General features: G+C 41.7%; 1 protein-coding gene and 1 long non-coding RNA gene across 2 annotated transcripts in view; one reads left to right on the top strand and one right to left on the bottom strand.

Annotated features, from left to right (window-relative positions):
- LOC119161989 (nose resistant to fluoxetine protein 6) overlaps positions 1-22,670 on the bottom strand; it is a 109,488-nt gene that overhangs the window by 73,859 nt on the left and 12,959 nt on the right. Inside the window, exons 4-8 of the mRNA XM_037414477.2 lie at positions 22,227-22,338; positions 17,788-17,872; positions 15,517-15,608; positions 12,696-12,869; positions 12,116-12,209 (exon numbers count right to left, since the gene is read on the bottom strand). Of these exons, the coding sequence (XP_037270374.2) occupies positions 12,116-12,209; positions 12,696-12,869; positions 15,517-15,608; positions 17,788-17,872; positions 22,227-22,338 (557 nt within the window). The remainder of the gene's footprint in view (positions 1-12,115; positions 12,210-12,695; positions 12,870-15,516; positions 15,609-17,787; positions 17,873-22,226; positions 22,339-22,670) is intronic.
- On the top strand, positions 10,650-18,086 carry LOC142777285 (uncharacterized). The gene is made up of 3 exons (XR_012888009.1): positions 10,650-10,835; positions 14,041-14,134; positions 17,867-18,086. It is a non-coding gene; the product is annotated as an uncharacterized LOC142777285 (long non-coding RNA).

Below are 22,670 nucleotides of genomic sequence, written 5' to 3'. Positions count from 1 at the left end.
TATTTTTGTCGTTGTATTCTTTAGAACTCTGCAAAGTGGGAAACAAAATGGCGGTATGCGACAACGATGACACTCGCCACATACAAAGAATAAATGACATCTTAATGGTTAGCTATTAGATCAGTAGCTATCGTGCTTTTTCATGTTGTTTTTAAGATGTTTAACTTGCTATTTACAAAGTGGGTATTCCCTAACTCTAACGTATCGCTCGCAGCAGAGCACAATCTTCATGTCCAAAATATTGATTACCAGCGCTCAGTGGTTTTCAGACGTCTGAATGAATCCAGGCTAACACAGATGTGTAGCTATTAAGCTCCTGATGTCTTGTTAAGCTAGTCGAGAAACCTGCCCCCATTTTGGATATTATCTAAGGAGTGTATAATACCACCATAGTCCGAAATAAACTTTAATTCGTTTTATGAAATATAATAATGGTGCCTCATGCAGCTAGATGAAGACGACGATGAAGTGTAGTTCAATAAGGTTGCCCTTGCAAACATCGGTGGAATTAAAGATGCAGCTGCAAAGCAGAATTCAGCAATTTTTATGATATTCGATCTTCCAAAGTGTTCAATTAGTAGACGGTGGTCATTCCAGTACAACGAGGAGCAGTGTATCACGAGCGTAAAGACTTTCTATTGGACACTTTAGGCACTGTAATTGATACGTGGTTGTTGTATGTAAGTTTCACAAGGAGAATTTGCACTTACCGGGTTAAATATATAGACGTATTTATATTCGCCATATTACACTTTACAACCACTAAGCCTTGGTGTTCTATATTTAGGAGATGGAGTCATTTTTTTCTCTACTGATGGGATGCTCAGGAAAAATAATTTTGTGTTCTTGAAGTTTCAATAACTCAAAGTCAATGAGAAACAAAAATACCTGCCGCTTGAAAAATTCATGGCTAAAAGTGTCAAAAAATCCCAGCTGATCAAAATTTCTGAAGCCCTCCACTACAGCATCTCTCATAATCTTGTGTGAGTTTGGGACGTTAAACCTCACATAAAAATCAATCAATCGCACGCAGACAGCGCCTGCTAGGAAAAACCGACTGCTCGCACTACACCAACGTTCACTGGCGACCCCGTATATGAAGGCATTGAATCGCGCATTTGGGTTTCAGTCAAGGGCGTCTTTACTTGGTTTTCGCTTGACTTGACGCTTTGCTTGACTCGAGCAGATGAGATGAAAGCAACAGTACCTTCAACCAGCTGTGGGGCACCACCCATGATCAGCGTCTCACGACTCGCTGAAGCTGGGCAAAGATTCTTGTTCATTTATTATTAATATAATAATAATAATAATAATAATAATAATAATAATAATAATAATAATAATAATAATAATAATAATAATAATAATAATAATAATAATAATAATAATAATAATAATAAAACAATAACGATGAAATAACAATTAGGAATTCACAGAGCATATCAAATTATGCAACATTCATGTGATTCCCCCTTCCTTTCCCGCTCTGCGCATTCACTCGAGTTCCCCCAGTGGGAAAATGTGGGTGGCTTTTCTTTTTCTTAATGCGAAGTATTTCTTTGCGTGCTGTAGCACTTTGAGCATCTATCTATCTATCTATCTATCTATCTATCTATCTATCTATCTATCTATCTATCTATCTATCTATCTATCTATCTATCTATCTATCTATCTATCTATCTATCTATCTATCTATCTATCTATCTATCTATCAAGTTGCCTATGCCTTGGTGCTGTCATTATTACTTTCTAAATATGGGGTAAACAGAATGAGTATGGAAGAGTAAAATGGTTTGACGAATACGACTCACTGGTTGTGACTTGAAAAATGTCACAATCCCATCGCTACGTCGTCAAAACTTTCCTACAAACAGTGAAACGGTGGCACACACCCGGAATTGGGTAGGTGCCACTGGTATGGGGGTATGTGCCACAGGTGATTAATATTTAGTATCTACCAAAGATTGATGCGAACACACATCAGTAATCTTAACGCTAGAACGTGGACAAAAAATTGACATCATCAGCGTTGACCGGAGGAGTGCAAAGAATAAATGTGATTGTCCCAGCAGGAATCGAACCCTATAGCTTCCTGCGTGGCAATCAAATACTTTACTATTGCGCTACCTTTGAAATAGACACAAATGTTAATGAAATCTCAGTTGTGGTTGCAGTGATGGCGTTGCAAATTTAAAAAATTTCATATGTACTCCTAAAATATAGCCGTCACGTCGGGCTAACATCTATCGTGGTCAGGTGTCTTCCGCTTAAGTTGATTTATGTAGTAGGGTCCAGGGCTACGATCCTCGCGAGCACCAGCGATTTGTATCAGCTTACCGCTTCTGGTGTTGCTAATATTCATGTTGTTGTCGGCATCATTACGCAACTGTAAACAAATGATGATATTTAACGTACGTGAATAATTATCATAATTCACTGCGTGCATTTGCATACAACTTTACTGTGTTACTGTGTTACAAAAATTTGTAACACAGTAACCTTTCATGCGCATGCTTCGATTCCCACGGTAAACATCGATTCCCAAGGTACGTCAAATCTGCCCAGTTTTTTTACACTTTATTTAACCAAAGAGTGACTGAAATTAGGGTATATAACTTTTCGGGGCGAAAACTGGTCCAATGGATCAAACGAACTGTAGTGTTACCTCAGTGCGAAAGAAAATCAATAAACTGTGAGCTTCCTTTCTTTTCTTTATTACTCCGTCAGTTTCGGGAATAGTGAAGCGAAAAAACTAAACTACTGCTATAGGACGGCAAATCAATTCTAACTGGCTTATTTAGCGTTTACATTCAAGCGAACTTGTTTTGAATTATAAAGAAGAGTATTTTCAGGCTATTTAAACAAGTTGATATGTGGTGTTTAAGGTCCTAAAACCACCATATGAATATGAGAGATGCCGTAGTGGAGGGCTCCGGAAATTTCGACCACCTGGGGTTCTTTAACGTGCTCCCAAATCTGAGCAAACGAGCCTACAACATTTCCGCCTTCATCGGAAATACAGCTGCCGCAGCCGGGATTTGAACCCGTGACCTGCAGGTCAGCAGCCGAATACCTTAGCCAGTAGACCACCGCGGCGGGGGATTTAAACAAGTACCTTTAGTTTTTGGAGAGTTAATAAGCAATAAAACTCGCAAAGGCGAAACATATGTCGATGAAACGTTTAAGTGGCACTATGACGCTCAGCAAGCAATCATGCTCTACAGAGAGTACATAAGCGTAACGAACACACCAGCAGTTAGGGTGATGGATGGCAAGCAACAGTCGAGGCGGTGGTGCTCTCATAACGTCAATAGCTATTGCTGTGCTGATGAGTCGTTCAATAAAGACAACATTGTTAAATAAACGTTAGATTTGTACCATAATGACTCAGCATGTCATATCCAGGTACTGATCGATTCCTCAGAATTGTGCCAACGTGGCGTGGATTCATAAAAAAGGCTGCCACCTCAGTATGCGAACGTTAATAACCAGCGAAGGTTTATCAAACACCACACTTGTTGATGGAAGGGACGAGTTGGGTATGTTTTAGCATTACTTAAGAGTAATGGTTGTGGTAATCACATAGTGGTCGCTATTCTGAACCACGGTTGGCCCGCGATCATTTTCAACAAAGCTGGTTTGTTCTTTTCGTCGAGTAGTGCATTTGTACTGTTCTTCTGGTGGCGTTATTTTCATTTTCTTAAACTGCAGAAAAGGCCGCTAGGAGGCCGAAGTCTGCAGTCACACCTCACACGGGCTCCTGTTCTCGTGGCTATTTTCTCTGCAACCTTGCCTGGACACTGTTCACGTTTGGTGACCTGGACATCCTCACGTTACAAGGCATCATTCTACACCAGACCCATCGCAGTGAGTGTACTTTTTTACTATATATTGAACTGTAAACATAATATGCCTGTTCACTGGGACGCAACATCGCCAAGGAATCCAGAGGCCGCGCTGCACACGGATCCCACTCTGCCACGAGGACAGGCCTGCGATATGAATTGGACGTCAGCGGCTCGTAGGTTCACGAGCACCCTGCTCGCGCAACACACGGACACAGCGTCTGAGGTAAAGGGCCAACGATCTCATGGAAACGCAGACGGCTAACCCACGTCTGCAGGACCCGAGTACAATGCAAACGCACAACATGGAGGGTATTTAAAAAAACATTACCCTGGACGTTCATGAAAATAGTGACAAAACGATCGGCAAAGCTCAAATTGAGTAGCTACACGCTGGCCGGAAAGGCAGGTCAGTCAGAGAATTCAAGTCAGCCTAAGAAAGAGCTACACATCCTCTGAAGCGAAACGCCAAGTCTTAAGAGCAGCGTCGACGCCGCACTAGGATACGGTTATTCCCTACTGACGACTTCAAACTTGTATTCCGCCCGCAACCAGGACAAGATATCTCAAAACGAACACTCACAGAAGTTACACGTGCCTTTGGAAGATCCAGTGGCTTGGACCAGCAGGACTTCTATGACCATGTGCAAGTACAGGTGAAGAAAGTAGAGAATGTGATCATCGCAAGCACAGCAAGTACCGAACGAGCTTTCAAACTGCAAGGTATAAACGCTATACAGATCGGTGGAGTAATATATCAAGTAAATCCGCACAATAGACACCCCGGTGATGTGTGCCGTGGAGAGATCTACGGCCTCGAACAAGAAACAAGCCCCACGGAGATTGTTGCAGGACTTCGCGCAGACCCAACATACCACGTTCTTAGCGCAAGCATGCTGGGATCTTCCACTGCTGCAGTTATGAGTATCGACGGGCACCACGTTCTTTTTTACTTAACGTACCTCAGTGGGGACTACCGATGCGAAGCAAGCGAGAAGTCTATCCAATATTGCCGAACCTGTGACGCCATAGGTCAACAAGAGGACATCTTCCCTCAGAAGAAAGCGAACTTCTGTTACAAATGCGGCCACGACAAGGACACAGAACCACACGACCACCAACCGATGTGCAAGATTGGCGGAGAACGCAATGAGGCTGCTGGAAGGGAATTCAATAAGAAACTCCTCAGCGACTCCCCTCCTTATCACGTGAGGCGCCAGCATCTCGATAACGCTCGCGCCCGTGAAAATCGCTGGAGTGCTAACACCGATGATTCAGCCGGATTGGTTTCCACGCCAGAAAGTTCACGAGCTCCCTCTCTTCACAAAAATCTGACCAAAGTCGCTCTCGGTCCAAGAAAAAAAGTCGCTCTTGATCCCGCACGCAATCACTGTCTCACTCTGTTAGGGGAATCAATTAGGCCGCCGCGGTGACTGGTAGTAACGAACTCAGTTTCCTAAAGACCTTGAGTGCCTAGACCATCTCGCCTGCTCGGACAGCGACCATCCGGGCTCTATGAAATAAAGTCCAAGGTCTACGACGAAGGGTGCGACAACCCCCACCAGCTAAGTGTAGCACGCTAGAGCTTTGGGACAGCGTACTAAAACAGACGGTATGAAGCGGTTAGGAGAAAACCTGCAAGCACATGATGCGAAGATACTTGACCTCCTCGAACGACGCCTTGAAGCTTTCGAGGAAACCATTGCTGCGAAACTCTTCGCATTCACAAACATACTCACGGAGAAAGTGGTTACTAAAACTAAGGAAATTGTAGACCCAATGACGTTTACTCTAAGCACGCTCGACGCCAAGCTCGATGGCTTTATGGCACAACAGCATAACTTCATAACATATGCATACGAAAATATTGTTACCCATGAGGAGTAGGTGCAGCATTAAGAAACCAAGCGGAAAGATCGAAAGACTTTGGGGGATAAAACTCTAGCGGAAATTGGATCGACATCGCCAAATGCTCAGCGCCAGGCAAAAATAAACTGCCGAAATGGCAGCTCCCATCCGTAGACAGTCTGAGTAACTTCCCACTCTTCGAATTTGCCACTGTAATTGCAGATTCTACAGACCTCGTTCTGCAAACTTGCAAGAATATGCTAAAATGAATAATCCAGATATGATCGCCTTCCAGGAAACCCACCCAGAAAAAATCTAGCTTCCTGGCTACAGCACTCTCACATGCTCACCCCGCACCGCAATTCTAGTCAAGAAGACTCCAAACGCACAGGCTCGGGTAATTGAAGACATTGACATCGAACACGCCATTGTGGAGATAATCCCCACTCGGAAGACTCGACAGATCATACACCTGGCCAACATTTAGAGCCCTCCACAGGAGCAATTACATCAATATGACCACTTCATCTGCGAGTTCCGTCAAAATTTAACGGCTACCAGCTTGTCTGAGTTGGGGATTTCAATGCTCCACACGCAGCCTGAGGCTATTACAGCACCACAAAGAAGTAGGCGCGTCTTTACGACGCTGCCCAGCGACATGGTCTGACGCTGTGGATGACTTGCTCCATCCAACCCGAGCGGGCAACAGCGTGTCTAGGGATACTAATTCTGATTTTACGTTCACTAGAGGCGCGCAACGCAACGTGGACAAGACTACCGGACACTATAGGGAGCGACCATAACAATTCAAACAGAGGTTGAACAGACTCATGGCACGCTCAAGGCAGGAAAAGCTCGGCTCACGGACTGGACCGACTACAGGAATGAACTTGATGATGACTCGACTATTGAAGGTATTGAACCTGGTTAAACGGTATTGTAAGTGTTGCTGGCAGACATACCAAAACAATACACTGGAACGAGGACAATTCAGCAGTCGATAATCATCTCATTCACCTATGGTAAGCACGAAGATCACTTATGAAACTTTGGCAACGGCAAAAGCTCAAGCGCCAGCTCAAGTGCCGCGTTGCCGTACTCATCTGGCTGGCAAAAAATTATCCGAAAACCTTGCGAGCCAGAACTGGTAGTCGTTCTGCAACCAACTTCAAGGGACACTAAGAACAAAAAAGATTTGGCGCATTCTTCGAGGCCTGGTCGACGACACAGACACCAAAACTCATAAAAGACATACAATTCAGCGGCTCATGCACAACTATGAGGGCACAGAGCACCATTTACTCCAAGTATTTTGTGCACAGCGTCGTGTCTCTGTTAACCAGCAAGCTACCTTCATCAACACTTCCACACCCAGAGAGTACCGAGGAGCACCAAACGAAGCACCAAACCAGCCTTTCCCGCAGGCAGAGCTACACGCGGCCTTCGCTAAGCTTACGCGCAACGTTAGCCACGAAACAGACAGAATGACCTATAAGCACATACGACAGCTACCGTCCCAGCGTTGACGGCGCTCCTTTGGCAATATAAGGACTGCTGGAGAAAGGGCGAGCAACCACAAACCTGGAAGCACTCAGAGGTGACCATAGTACCAAGGCCAAACAAGCCAATCTCGATTGCGAATCTTCGTCCCAATTTCCTTACGTCTTGCACTGGGAACCTCTTTGAGCACATGGTAAACGAGTGGCTTAACAAACACCTCGAAGACAATGGTCACTAGCCAAACACCATGTTCGGATTCTGTCAAATGGCCAGCACATAAGACATCCTCTTGCAGATAAAGGAAGATATTCTTCTCTGCTTGAGCAAGCACAGTAAGTCATCTGTTCTAGCTCTGGACGTAAAGGGCGCATTCGGCAATGTGAGCCGCGAATCCATTCGGCATAGCCTTGAAGATCTCGGCTGCGGTGCCAAAACAAATGCCTACATTCTGGCTTTCCTCACCAACCGCACAGCCGCTGTAGAGATTGCCAATATCCGGAGCGAGCTTTTTCAACTCCCTAACGAGGGCACGCCGCAAGGCTCAGCGATATCACCACTGCTTTTCAACTTGCCCATCCTTAAGCTCTCACGCCTTTAGACGCTGTACCTGGGATACATCGCGCCTTATACGCCGATGATATCACTCTATGTACAAGAGGTGCAAGCACGGGAGAACAAAAATACTGACTTCAGGAGGCGGTTGACATCACTCGGCTGCTGACCCGCAGGTGAGTGAACTGAAGCGTCTGCATTTATTAAGTCACTAAAATACAAGTTGAATAGTGGCGTGCCCAAAATGCTTCTTAATGGCACATAATTTTTAAGTGTTAAGAAAGCAGACAGGTCATTGTCAATACTTAAAAGCTGAGTTCTATTTGCAAGATATGATTTCATAAAAGCTAGTGAATGTGCGTGTACTCTTTAAATACATAACTTGTATGTAAGAATGTCATGCCCAAGGCAGTCAAGGGCCTTGCTCAAATCAATGAAGAGGCTGAAGGTGAATTCTCCGCTATTTGTGCGTTGAACTATACTTTATTTCAAGGATAAAAGTGTTGCCTTTGTAGATTTACCTTTTCTAAAGCCAAACTGACAGTTTACTATCTTCTTATGTTTTTTTAAAACATGATGTGATTTTCTAAATATGGAGATCTTAAAATGAACTGATTCAGTTGTTAGACAGCCCTCCCTTATATGAAAAGCGGAAACATGCACTGAGTTCTGTGAAGACCGCTCGACGTCTTATCAATCTTATCTTTACAGTGAATGCGTGGCAGAGTGTCCCCTGTGTTGTATGCGCCTTATCATGCAGCGTGCAGTTTTAATGGCTGTTTTGCGGTTTTCATTATTGAATCTAATACTAAGCGCACCTTATGCCTAATTGCAAAGAAAAATATGCCGTTTGCCTAGAAAGCACTCCCAAACCACCAAAAGACGCTGGGATTCAGCTGTGGCGTAACAGTTTTGCACAAAACCAAGAGCAAACGCGTGAGTCGGCTCATCTGTCTCCGTCTCCGAATGCCCTTTTAAGCGTTCGAGGTGACAACGCAAAGAACTCGCGTCTGCTAGCAGAGGTGCATGCAAGCGCGAGCGTCTGTTGATGGTTTACAGGCTTGGCGTTTCATTTTCAGTCCAGAGAGACAAAGAAATTTTGGGGTAGAGCTATACAACTTCGCTGTAAAATGGGTGGGTCTGCCATAATCGATTTCAAACGTAAGCCCGAACAGTCCTTTGGTATGACCAATTGTTTGGAGATTATATCAGAACCACTACCTTGTAGGTGTTCGTAAGGGTGCACCCTATGAAACAACGTTAGACTTTCATTTATTTTATTTATTTATCAAATACTTACAGCTTGGAGGGGGCGAATACATTAAGTTCATAACACAAGGTACAGTTTACATGGAGTGAACACGACAACATTATCTGAACGATACTAATACACCATAACATGGAGAAACATTTAACAAAAGATGATTAAGCGCCTGTAAAAACAGGGCATTTGACCTTACTTTGACGACGTCCGTGAGTAAACGATTCCAGGCTCTAATTGTACTGGGGGAAAGTTACTTCTTGTACGTAGCTATATTACAGAATATTCATTTTACTTTTAGATAATGATACACTCTCACAGACACGAAATCAGGGTTGTGCAAATATTTCGTGCGATTATTCTATTGTGAATATTGAGTGTTCTGAAACAATTTAATTTTGTGAATCAAGCGTCTTAATGAGAAGTCTGTCCTACTAAATTATTTCTCTTACCTCAGATACACTGAATCGCCTTGAAAAATTTTGCAATACAAACCCCATGACTCTAGTCTTTATTTTTTCTAGCTTGTCTGTGTGCGTTCGTGCCAATGGACCCCAAACCATAGCGGCACAACACCTGTGTACTCGTCCATATGAACGCAGTTGTTTGCTGTCACTGTTTGAGATAAAGTCAAGCCTTTGCCTAGTCTGTGTAGCCGATGTGCCCACTCCGTCAGCAAGGAGGAAAAGGAATAATAAACTTTAATGATAACAAATGGAAGTGGGATTGAGGAAGCCAGGCTGGACGAGAGGAGGAGCTAGATTGCGAACCAGGGTCTCAAAACGATAGCAGATGAAGTTAATGCGCCATGCCGCACCATGCTTCATTTTGTAGAGTACGGTGGCTCACCCAGTGATACCTATTTACTTGCTCATTGATGGCCTTCATACGAGCACACGACGGGGGCTCTATTTGCCTGGGAACGTCACTGGTACTCTATCTGCCTTGGGAACGTCACTATTGTATCAGATAAATAAGATTGCAGTGCATGAAAATTACTGTCTCGGTAGTTGCGTGAACAAGCTTTATAAATTGTAGGGTAATGCATATTTTTATTGTTTAAGCCACTGGCACAGTATGCAATGCGGTCCTGTAAGAAGGATACACTCGCAAGGACTACTTAAACGTTGGGCTGATAGCTCGGATGTCTCGTCTAAATGCCAGGCTACGGCGCTGGCATTTGACTCAAGGTTGGTTTAAGGCCGCTGACAATAACAGCGAAAAAGCATTTCATACTTCAGCTGACACATGTGCTCTGACGAGAGCACCCACTTAACTTTGTACAAAAAGCTACTCTTTAGGTGTCACATTGTACTCGTCGTGCCCAGTAAGCCCACGTTATGCACACAACAACTCTAATCTCGCAAAATGTCGATCTGTCGGATAACATTTGACTCCAGTGTGACATAGGCAGCTCTTCGATTCCTGCTTCGAATGGCAACGACCCCTAAAATGCGTGGGAGCTGCCGGAATATATTATAGGGGTGAAAATGCACTTCAGACACTTTGCTTTCAAAAACGGAAACTTTTAATTAAAAACTTTTGTAAAGTTTTGACAAACAAAGAAGCATCCTGCGAACTTAAAGGCAAGTTACCCTGCCTGTTTTACTGGAATAATCAAGTGATTGTGATGATTTATTACACGTTCTCTGTGGCACGATTTTTTTTCTGTCTGATTTAAGGAGTGGAGTGACTCAGTAGTTGGCCATTGGATTTATTTCCCAAGTGCTCTGTGACCCACGGAAGGAACACGCAGCTATTCTATCTTTTCCTTCAACGACATATCGTTGCCACCTTTGCAAAGAGCGTTTGGCGTGTTTGTTTGAAAGGTGCAAAGCTTTTTTTTCTTATTCGCGTGCTTCTACGCTTAAATACTAAGTACTTGCCAGATCAAAACACTTGAACATAGTTCCTGAGATAGAAATATTTATTAGTTAGATTAAATTGAAAATTTAGTAGCAATATGAACCAACAAGGCAGTGCTGCCACTGCTAGAGTGGGTGTTTGGCTTGTTTATTTGAGAGATAGAATGCTGTTTTCTGCCTTTTCCACGCAAATCTGTGTCTAAATACAAAGTGCTGGCCTATAAAACACACATGAAGTCTATTTCAGTGACAAGTTGGTTTCTTCTCTCGGTGCTACACTTTGTTTAGCGCCCGTAAAGGCACGAGCCCTAATTAGGCATCCTGGAAAGTTTTGCAGCAGGAAATTTAGTGCATTTATTACAACGACACGCATTCCAAAACCTGCGGTAAACGTTTGCGAGCAGCGCGTAGAAGGAACATCTCGCCACTCGGTTTCATACAAAGAAATGCGCCGCCTCGAGTCCAATGCAGTAAACAATATATATTGCCTCTTGGCACTAAATACCATTGCAATGTATGCCTTTATTGTACTATCTTGTAAAGCTTACGTACTAGTGTGTGAGTTTGTTTGTGGAACCTAATCGTAAATATATTGCTGTGTTATGATGTGTCGGCGCTTTACAGTTAGGTTTCACAGCTGTATATAAATGTTTTACATATATCACTTTTTGTATTGATTGTTACGTTGCCATTCACAAAACAAGTTTTGTTTTTTTACATGAATTCTCCTTAGATTTTTACCCTTTTTATACCTACAGGTTGTGTCTGTCCTGCAATTATTCATAATCTATTGACAGCATGCACTAAATGACTAAAAATAAAATAAATATTAGTTGTATTTTAGAACTACAGAGAATAGCACAAGATGAAAAGCTCTCGCGCGTGTGTCACAGATGGGTCACGCCACACATAGTGCAAACACATTATTTTTGTTTGCGTCGGGGGTCACCGGTGAGCAACTGCAACAAACATGTTGAGGTCAAGTGTCATAATGTTGCAGCTACATGCAGATAACTCGACGTTCGCAGCCGTATAAGAAGCCCAACCGTGACCCACGAGTGACCAAGGATGCAGTAAACGTGTTCAAGAAAAAAATAGTAATATTGAGTTAGAGTTAGTTTGAAGTGCTAAAAAGTGTGAAAAAAAGTTTGAAGTTGTCAATATTTGTTTTGCTTGAAAGACTATTCACTTAGCCGCAGTAGCAAGGTAAAATCTCATTCCAATAGTTGTAGTGTTACGCTTACCTAAGAAAGAAGAATGTGTCGACGCTGAGGTAGCCGCCGGTAACGATCATATTTTCCCATCTCTCGAAATACAAGATGTTGTTGGCCAAGCCGGCTACAGTCGAAACATGAAAAGGGATGCGAATATTTGAAATAAACACGTGACATTGTATACTTTATAAAAAACGTAACAAAAGAGAAAGCTGCGTAGTTTGTTTAATGTTGGCCTTTCTCAGCTTCAGTGTTCTGATCCACGACAGCTGTGATGCCGATTTTACGGTGCGAAAATATCCTTCAATGTGTTCCAGCTGCATTTTCGTCTCATTACAAACGTCCACTTTGAACATTACTCTGCAAAACTATTTAGATATAAGATGCCGTTCAGTCTGATTACCGTGACAAATAAACCAATGTATTAGCAATGAAAAGTAATTTATGTGTATTGATGTGCTTCAAAGCGTATTTAGGTCATCATTCCAGCTTGCACGTATAGTATCAATTCGCATTTAGTTATCTATAGTTGTTTACAGATTTGATTAAATGTATTCGCATTGTGTACAAGTTGCTAGGTGAAAATAATGAGCACATTTTAAATACTCACAAAGAGTGTCTGAAATTGTGCCGTATGAGTGGCCCAGCATGATCCAGATCATGCTCAGCAACCTCATTCCGTGGAGAAAGCGCAGGGCGTAGGCATCCGAGTTCTTCTTGGTTGCTCTCGTTATCAATGCTGAGTTTCCCGCCGCCGAAAATACCATCAGGTACGTAGGAATCCCTACATGTGGCGTAAAAATAATTATTTGTGCAACACCTATACAGAATTAGAGCACCTTAGTTAAACAAGAGTTATTCGTAAGATAAGAATTGATTATTGCAGTTAGAATGATATGAACACTCAAAGCGCACTTTTGCCGCCCCCCATTCACCGTTAGCGTTGCCGTGCGGTTCTGCATAAAGCCAAAAGGCAGTTAGCTATGCGTAGTATGATTCATGAGTGAGTGAAAGCGGGCGAGTGCACCTGATGATGAAGGCTCTCGTCGAGAGGAAACTCGTCGTCAGTCATACTTCGCGCAAGAGGTCTATAGCAATGATCTCGAACACGTGGCTTGTGAATCTCTTGCTTGCGGCCTGCGGACTGCCTATGACTCTCTTCATCACTGATTTCTTGTTTTTTTTTGTGATGAGTGCATTCATGAGCTACATAAACATGAACGGTCCAAGGTATTCTTTTCGAGTGGCAATAAATCAAATCACCATGTGTAAATTACCAGACCGAAGAATGAGCGATCCCCACAGACCGCTTTCTCTACCTTTAGGAATGGGTGTCTTTATCAGTCATTGTGCAAATCACAGTTGGTGTTTCTGGAATCCTGGCTCTAAAGACGTTTAAAAAAGTCAGCCGCGCATTTCACGAAAATATTTTACGCGCAGGATTGCTCGTGGTTTATAGCACGCTACCCATTACACATAATTCAGTCATACGTGAAATTTCAACTGACACAAGCCACTTTCAACTTTATTGATTACAATTGTAGTAGTCCACAATTTCAACTTTTAGCGTAACATCATACAAGAAAACCACGCACTTATTGATTGAAGTACAACGTAGGGACAACATGTCGCTGTCATGCTCAACCCTTAAAGGTGAAACTGAGGGTTCTAAAATTGTTTTCCTTACTCAAAAAGCCTTTCTTCTTGACAAATATGTATGGATTTCTCTTTACATACAGAAAATAGGCAGATCGCAGTATAGCGCTTTGTAACATACACGATTTGTAGCCTTATTGCTTGTCCAACTTGTCGAAGATCGTGTAAAGTGTTAGGGATTTTCTGAATATTCTCAAGGGGGTATTTTTTTAACCCTCTCAATTGAAAAAAAAACATTGACAGGAAATAAAACCTACTAGACAGTGGTGCGTTCTCTACAATACATTTCCTGCTTACAGAAAAGAGGAAAGAACAAATAATTATAAAAGGAAAAAAAAGAAAGTTATTGTGAACTCTTACTTTAGGTCCCTTGCCTGAAGGAAGAAAAGAAAGGTAATCTTTCCAGTTTCTCTTTTTTTTTCATTCTTACTTTTGTTTGTTCGTCTTTAGCACTGTTTTTTGTATACGTTTTTTGTTCCTGTTGCTATCAATTTCTTTATTTCTCTTTCTTTATTTTTGCATCTCTTTCTCACTGTTTATCAATCTTTGTTTCTCATTTTTGTCTTTACTCCTCTATATCTATGAATTTTCTAACTCTTTTTTTTTGTTTCTTTTTAAATGTTATGCTTCCTCTGTCTGCTTTGCTTATTGTTTTGTATCTTTTTCTTCCTGTTTTTTTTTCTTTCTATTTGTCCTTCTCTCTGTTCCTTTCTCAGTCTGTCTAAATTATGATGTTCTTTTCCCCTTCTCTTCTCACTACTTTTCTCTGTCTATCGTTTTCTCTCGCTCGCTAGCTCGCTCTTGTTCTCTTTTTGCTATCTTTGTTACTTTCGAACGTTTTACAAGCTTCATTTTCATTTCTTACTTTTTTATTTCTATACATTTCTTCGGTTTTCTTGCTATATGTCGATCTTTGTTTGCCGATCACAGTTTTTGTTTACCGCTCACAGGTGCGGTATTCGGTTAGGGGGGATTGACCGATTCTTGTGGCGCTTACCCACCTGTAGTTTTTACGACTGGCAGAAACAGCTAAGCTATTCAAAAGGTTATCCAGTAGTGTACTAGTGGTTGGCCCCACAGCAGAGCAGTGCGGGTATAACTGATCAAAACTTCAAGTTCAATACAATTTTTTAGATGTGTTGGATCCCCATCACGGTGGTCCCGCTTCCATGGAAGTAAAATGCTAGACGCCCGTGTACTTGTAGATTTAAGCACCCGCAAAAGAAGACCGAGGAACCGATGTGATGTGCCACATCACAGCGGCCACCAAGGGGCCACTGTGACATCAACCATAATCATATCGTTGTTTTTGCGGGAGAAACACCAGCAAAATTATTATATTATTGATGAGATGAAATTTTGAAAGCCAACTGTGAAGAGACGTTTTTAAAGTATCCAGAAAGCTTGTGTAGGTGCTGTTACGACGACTGTTGTACAGTTTCACTGCGTGCAAACAATGCATAATTTTGTAGTGCTTACTAATGGAAAAAACTGCCTTTGTTAGCCAAGAACTTCCACGGGCAACTTTCAATTTCGCGTTTTCGCAAGCTTACAAGGCCAACAGGCCTAACAGTACCAATTAGGTGTGCTGGAGGGAAACGTTTTATTTTTGTAGAAGTTGTACTGTTCGTGTTTCCTTCACATTTGCTGTCTTCTTTTTTCTTTCGAATAAGAAGAATATCCTGCATACACCGATGTCTTCGATTTTTTTAGTTCAACTGGAAATATTGAATATATAGTGATTGTCAAAAGAAAATACAAAATGAAAAACGTACCCAGATTGTTTTTCGCTCGTTTCTTGCGCGCCAGGTACAGGTCCAAAATGGTGGCTGCCGCAATAATGGCACCCAGTATTGTCAGGAATACGCTGTTTAAAATGTACCGAATTTTCAATTAGGTAATTGCAAACTCACCATGCACTGCATTTGGTGGCACGCTAGCTTATGCGTGCTTTGAGAGTGCTCACCACACTTTAGTTATGAATAGGAAGGAGACATTCTCAAGATACCTTGAGATTGTCTCCTTCGTAAGTGCATACTCTCACGGCGTTGAGCACTTTAGCCTTTGATATGCTATTCCGGTATCTTTGTGTTGACTGAATCTCAGGTTTGATTAAAAGATGCCACGCTCAACTGTGAGCGTATTTACTGTTTATATTCAGCGCGCGTCAATTTTTCAGCACTTAGCGAGCTTGGTGTCAAAATTATTATCGCTGCGAAAGACAAGGGGTGTATTGAAGGGCACTTTGTTTTTTTTTGTCCTTCTTATTAGAGGCAGTTATGTGAAGGCAAACGTCATTAAACCAAAGAAAACACAGTGTATGTTATTTAGGAAGAACATTTCGTTGGGCGAGTCACTGTATGTCTGTGGTAAGTAACGTTGTGCGTACAATCGGACGAACACAGGAAGTAAAGAGGCGTTAACGGAATGTTATTCGTAGTATTTATTTAAAGTGTGGTAATTAAGAAGTGAGGCCTATTGGAAGAGGACCGAAAAAAAAAGACCTCCATCCTGTGGGCACCACTGACGAGGGCTTTGTAAGGTCGGCGTATTGCATACCCTAAATAATAAGGCTTGAAAGCACACAAGCTTACACGCTTTAGAGTCAGAACTTACTGTGATTATTCATCATTTCGAAGGCGTTGTTATCATTATATAGAGAAATAATACCTCCTTATAAAGCACCCATGACTGAGATATCGCTGCATTTTCATCAAAACTAAAAAAAAGTCTGGAGTTGCGGCTCGGACATTATTGGTATAGTAAACAAGAATATATATTTATACAAAAGTTGGTATTTTACTAATTGTTAAACTATTTGCTTAAAAAGACGCACGAAGTATTGGTCTTATATATACATAAATATATATATATATATATATATATATATATATATATATATATATATATATATATATAAATTGTAAGCACATTCCAAGCATTTGATCGTTCTCACTTGCACATACCCATCATCATCGTTCTCACTTGCTCATACCCATCATCATCGTCCTCTCTCTTGGTGTGGTTCTGAGCCGAGCCAGACATCGCAGAATAAACGCTTCTGCGATGTCTGGCTCGGCTCAGAACCACACCAAGAGAGAGGACGATGATGATGGGTATGAGCAAGTGAGAACGATGATGATGGGTATGTGCAAGTGAGAACGATCAAATGCTTGGAATGTGCTTACAATATATATATTGTCGAAAGAAACCCATGGGGAAGTATTGAAGGTTAATACTTAAAAATTCACGATAGGATGGCCACGAAAGACTGGAGGATTAAACAGGACGACACGTTACTAACAAATGATTTTTTTTAATTCTTAACGCACATTTATGTAAAATCTATATCAATAATCAGCCGCCCACCATGGCGACCAATGGACTGTAACCTAAAGCAGCACGTCATATCAGCTGGTACGTGTCGTTGTAGGTACCATATATCTTTTCCTTGTAGGCTAATAGAGGTGTGGCTTGTGCACCTAAAACCTTTCCCATGTGACTTGCTGAAGGAACGCCATTGAAAGTTACAGTTATTCGGCCAAATTGGTTGTCCTTAGAAATATGGGACCAGTTACTTCACCACTTTCAATGATAGACGTCGTCTTATCATGTCCTGCTGAGTGGACACTGTGGTTATTATAAAAATGCAACGAATCAATGCCTATATAAGTTATGTCCTAAATTTTGAATATTGAAAGAATAATTTTTTTTCGCAAGTCGTCTACGCTGCCCACTATATTCCGTCTATACGGACAAGCCTGAACTGCTTTTCGTACGACGTCTTTATGGGCACGTGCTATTCTATTATTTTGCCTTCCACGTCGTTTGCATATAGCTCGCGAAATGCAACACAAAAATTTGTAGTGCTATGTTATACATGTGGTTCAATGAAATGTCTGCTGAGAAAGTGCAGCACGTCCCATCCTAACACCTTTTTCACCCTTCGATTTTGCAAATCGTTTCTCAACAAAACCATCCTTACGGCAATGCGTTTATCTCCTTCCCACCAAGTGGACAAAAAAATTCTGCACTTCGATACTTACGTGATTCCTATTTGTACACCGCTCAACGGTACCGGTATACTTGTGACGCAGTTGTTGATTTCAATGTTCATGCCCGCAGGTTTCACTGATGATAACCGGGTTGACAGTCAGGAAGAAAAGAAATTATATGGACATTGAAATACAAGATGCTACGAGAAAAAAATATAAAATATTATAAGAAAGCTTGATATACAAAAGCTACACAGGTAGTTCATGTCACTTTTCACTGTGGAATAAAGAGCTCAAGACAGACTGCAGTATCTACAAAAGGGGATCATTAAATGCTGTCAAACTGTTCACTGAATGTAATTTTGTTAAAAATAGCACGTAGTTTCAAACAAGGTCAAAATGAAAAAGTAAAACAAGATGCAAGACGACCACTTTTCTTCATTTTGTCCACATATAAACTTCCGCGCTGCTCTTGACTAAATGATTGATCACCAATTGGCCCAAATGCACCTCCTGTTGTTTAAAATCTGCAACGTGATTTGCAGCATGACTAGTAGCAACCAGTAACTCCACGAGACACGGGAGGACACAACGTGTGATGTTAGGTACTCGGCTGACTTCGGACTACACGGTGCTTAGTATCAACCCGTGCGCTTCTCATCTCATTCCAGAATCATGTCTTGTAAAGATATGCTAAAGTAGCCCAAACTTCATGTGGGCGTGAAATGGGAAGACGAGCCATAGGCACTGAGGTGATTATTTTCTTTATCACCAAGAATTGCACGCTGTTTAAGGCTTGTGTTGATGATTAATCAAGTGTCTAGAGATCTCATCGACAAAAAAGGAAGGAAGGAAGAAAGAACAACGACAGAGAAGGCAGGTTGATATTCAAGAGACAAGTCATAGCGTCATTTTGCATTGGGTGTGGTTTTTTTCATTTCTTGTTCTGAGCACAAGGAATAGCACTTATTTCACTGCCAATTCTTCACAGAGAGCAGGGACAGTAGCTAAATCATATATAAAACCTAGGGCTTTCTACAAGCTAGTTTGCCACAACAATGTTGTTTTAAACCTGCGATAATCGAAACGACAATGCTGTGTTGTGAGGTGAATATTTACAGAAATATTTCAAACAAGCTTATAAAGGCAAATGTTAGGACCACGGTACTCTTACTTCCCAATCCAAAAGTTCCTTAATACAATTGGCTATGGTGAGGTCTATTTCGCCTCATAGCTTTTTTGATGTTCTTTGTTGTTTTTCTACAGAACAAATCCTTTATGCTACACAATTACGCGTCTAACAAAAGTGAAAGTGGGGTCCTGCCTATTATGAACAAATTCGCGTTCTGTGTGCCTATTACATACCTCCATATCTGACACTGTGCGCATCACAGCAACATCCATATAGAGGATTGATCACATGATCATATCAGATTCGTATATGAACATACATATGTAAATCTCATAAGCTCATATGGGCTCATGTGAACCTATGATATGTTTATATGAGTTATCATACTCCCATGATAATGTGCTGATATGAGTATGAAAAATCATATGAACCGATCACCAGAACATGTATGCAAATACATGCACAAGTAAATTTTCAACACTTGGACTTGGACATAGCAGGTTTCTACTATAGCAGCAGCTTGAAGGCTATATATATCCCTGCTTTGGGATAGCACACCGCGTACCGGTTTCAGACACAAAATTTAAAAGATAATTGTTGTTTTCTACTCAGCATTACGTTTATTTTATTTGTATATATGTGTGCCATTACGTAGCATGAAACGTCTATTACAGGGTAGTCAATAAAACTAGAGCTTGCCTAAATTTTGCTTACAATGTCACCTTTACGGGAAAATGTACTATGTACTGCGGCATCTACGAAAGATCTGGCCACGTAGGTGGCTTAATAGTTGCTTAGTTAAAAAGACTGAGAAAGGTTTCTTGTTTAGTGACGGCCAAATTGTTAGCTGTACTAGCTGGCGGCTAGTAAAAGTATGCTGCAAAGGTAATAAAATACTGTGAAAACCAGTAAACACAGGCGTTTACTAACTGATTGCTAACTTTTTATGAGTGTGCGTGAAATAGTTAATGATTATAGAACCTGTACCTAGACTGCATGTGTACACATAAATATATAAAAATCCACCCACATATGTTGTCATGCTGCTCCTTACACCAGAGCAGTGCCACTGGTGCCTACCTTTGCCAGCAGTGGTTGTGTGCCGGCGCGACAAAATTTGTTCTTTTTGTGTGGTAGCAATATGCTCTCGACCATAGAAGGGAGGCTGGGCAGGTGAATGTGTCGAGTATTGTTTTATGCTACGTGTTTCAGGATGAGCTAAATATATAAGTGAATAAACTGAAAACTGGTGAGGAGCATGTGCCCCGGTGATACCACCATCTGGCTGTTATCCCACCAACCATATGATTTCATTGCATAAACATGCGGGTAGCCCTAGTCTAAAAGCTTATCTCTCAAATTTACTAAAGTTCATTGGGCACCGTATTGTTTTAGTATATGTAAAACACTGCATTGTCAGCCTACAGTACGGCGCCCGTTTTTTATGATTTACGGTCAGTGTTTCTACGTATCATCAATATTGATATTAATTACGCTAACAATAATTACACGTGACCCTACATCGTTTAAGGTGCACATTCATGAATTTTCGGCACAGGCATAATCATCAGAACATATTGTAACAAAAGGTTAGCCTTCATTATACTCCTTCTGCCATTTTTGCGTGGGAAGTTTTGGACAAGGAGATAATGTGATGTATCTATCCATGCTGAAAGAAAAAATGGATCTCACATACGCGAGAGTTTTTCTACAGACTTCTAACACTACTGTTATGTTTCTCTCAGGTACGTTTTACTTCCAGTTACTTCTTCACAGCTCTCATAGGATTCAATAAAATTGGGAACCCTGCTTTTACGTCCCAAATATGCGGGACTGTTGCAATATGATAAGCTCCGAAGTACACTCCAAGCCGGCCAAGTGACCTTAGAATAGGGTGGTCACGTGGAATTTTTTCACTCATGTTGGCATGGCTTTAGCGCATTATTACCAGCATGAGTGTCCCAAACAACTAAAGAGGGAACAAGAAAATATAGGAGTTAGTGTCGTAAAGTGTTTGTGAAGCCAAGTTGTAAAAAAAATGATTGAGAAGCATGCTAAGAATCGAGCAGAGTTTATAGCAAAGAGGGGATGGGTGTCCAAGCAGGCTTGCTTGAGAACGCTAAGAGCGCGCTCGTGTATTTTTATTTTTGGTTCATGCACCCTCCTTGAAAGGAAATAAAACAAGAACGTCATTGGAAATGAGGAGGAACGCGAGGAAGAACGACTTTAGAGGAGTGTGGTCAAAAAACGCTGGGCGTGCCCACTCCCATGTTTTTCTTAACTCCATGCAAGTTACACTTACAACGTACTCTCGGTTGCAACGAACAAGAGCGTAGCCTTGGGGATTGTTATTGGAAAGATGAGGCGAATGACGTAACTGCTTTTGAACCAACTGCGTGCAAACCAATGGAAAAGAGAAAGATGCCTTTGAGATTGACGTGTTTTCGTCATCGCAATTTCTTATTGGTGTAGGCTAGTTATGTTTCTTTGTGCGAGGCAGGGTCCGAGGAGTTGTCACGGTTCGCAGTCGGACACAACACGCTGGCCGCGTTGCATGTGCATAGTTCTTATACGCCTATAAGCATTGGTGCCAAAAGAATCGCCTTTATTGGTTACATCTCTGCGGATGACACCGTTCTCAAATTCGCTGCTGTGCCCGTCGGCAAGATTGTCACTGAGTGCCGCAGTGAGCGCATAAGGGAAGAATTTTAGGAGTCAGTAGAGCAGGGTCATTATCATAGACTGTAACTTTGAGGACAATTTACTTTTCGCGAAACGTTTTACCACTTAGGACAAGCAAAGTGGACCAAGTCTGCGCCAAAAGTGCTACATTTTCACTTCGACACGCCAAAGATAATGGTAACAATCTCGCGAGTGTACCACCAAACGTTTTCGCTTGCCAGGCATTGACTAAGCTGGCACTAGATTTACTAAAAGAATATGACGTTACCGGGGTTGAAAAGAGTTTTTGTATCCCGGCTGTGGCGGCTGCATTTCCGATAGAGGCGGAAATGTTGTAGGCCTGTATGCTCAGATTTGGGTGCACGTTAAAGAACTCCAGGTAGTCCAAAATTCCTGAGCCCTCCACTACGGCGTCTCTCATAATCATATGGTAGTTGTGGGACGTTAAACCCCACAAATCAATCAAAAGAGTTCTTGTGCTGTTTGGGCTTGAATAAAACCACCAGGCAATGTTGCAAAGTTCTTGCAAATATGATGACTGAAATAAAAATGTGTACTGATAAATATTCTTTTCGTTTTTCTTTTTTCTCATCTGTGTCATTTGTCGACCCTGTCATTTATTGCTTACTGTCTACTCAAAAGCTTATGAACTGTGCTTCACTGCATATTGGTTTACCTGTGTCGACGAGCGCTTGAAGTTCAGTCTCATTGCAGTCCTTGAGCACACATATACCTATGCGAACGCCGGACAGCCTCTCGTCTGTGAAGTAGTCTGTGAACTTCGCTAGCTGCAAATTAGGGCAAAGAGCAAAAAAAAAAATGTAGGTTTTATTGCACATGCAGTGAAATTCGGAGGTTTAAACAATTGCGTCCACTATTAAAAAAAATGCAGAATTGAGGTATCTGCGTGCTATCTAAGGCGTCCCCTTTATTGCGACAGAAAGTATTTTCAGATGCGTATAAACCTTATTAAGGCGTAAATTATAAAAATAAACACTACGCTTCAAGAAGTGGAAACACATGGTTGAGTCATATGGGCGAATTTAAGTTCTTTCGGCGAATAGTCCACAGCTACTTCAAAATTCTGAAAGGTGGCCCCGGTAATCAGCGTGCTGCAATG

The sequence above is a fragment of the Rhipicephalus microplus genome, chromosome X, assembly GCF_043290135.1.
Source record: "Rhipicephalus microplus isolate Deutch F79 chromosome X, USDA_Rmic, whole genome shotgun sequence".
Lineage (NCBI taxonomy): Eukaryota > Metazoa > Arthropoda > Arachnida > Ixodida > Ixodidae > Rhipicephalus > Rhipicephalus microplus.
The sequence above is the reverse complement of the archived record's forward strand: the minus strand, read 5'-3'. Positions and strand labels throughout refer to the sequence as shown.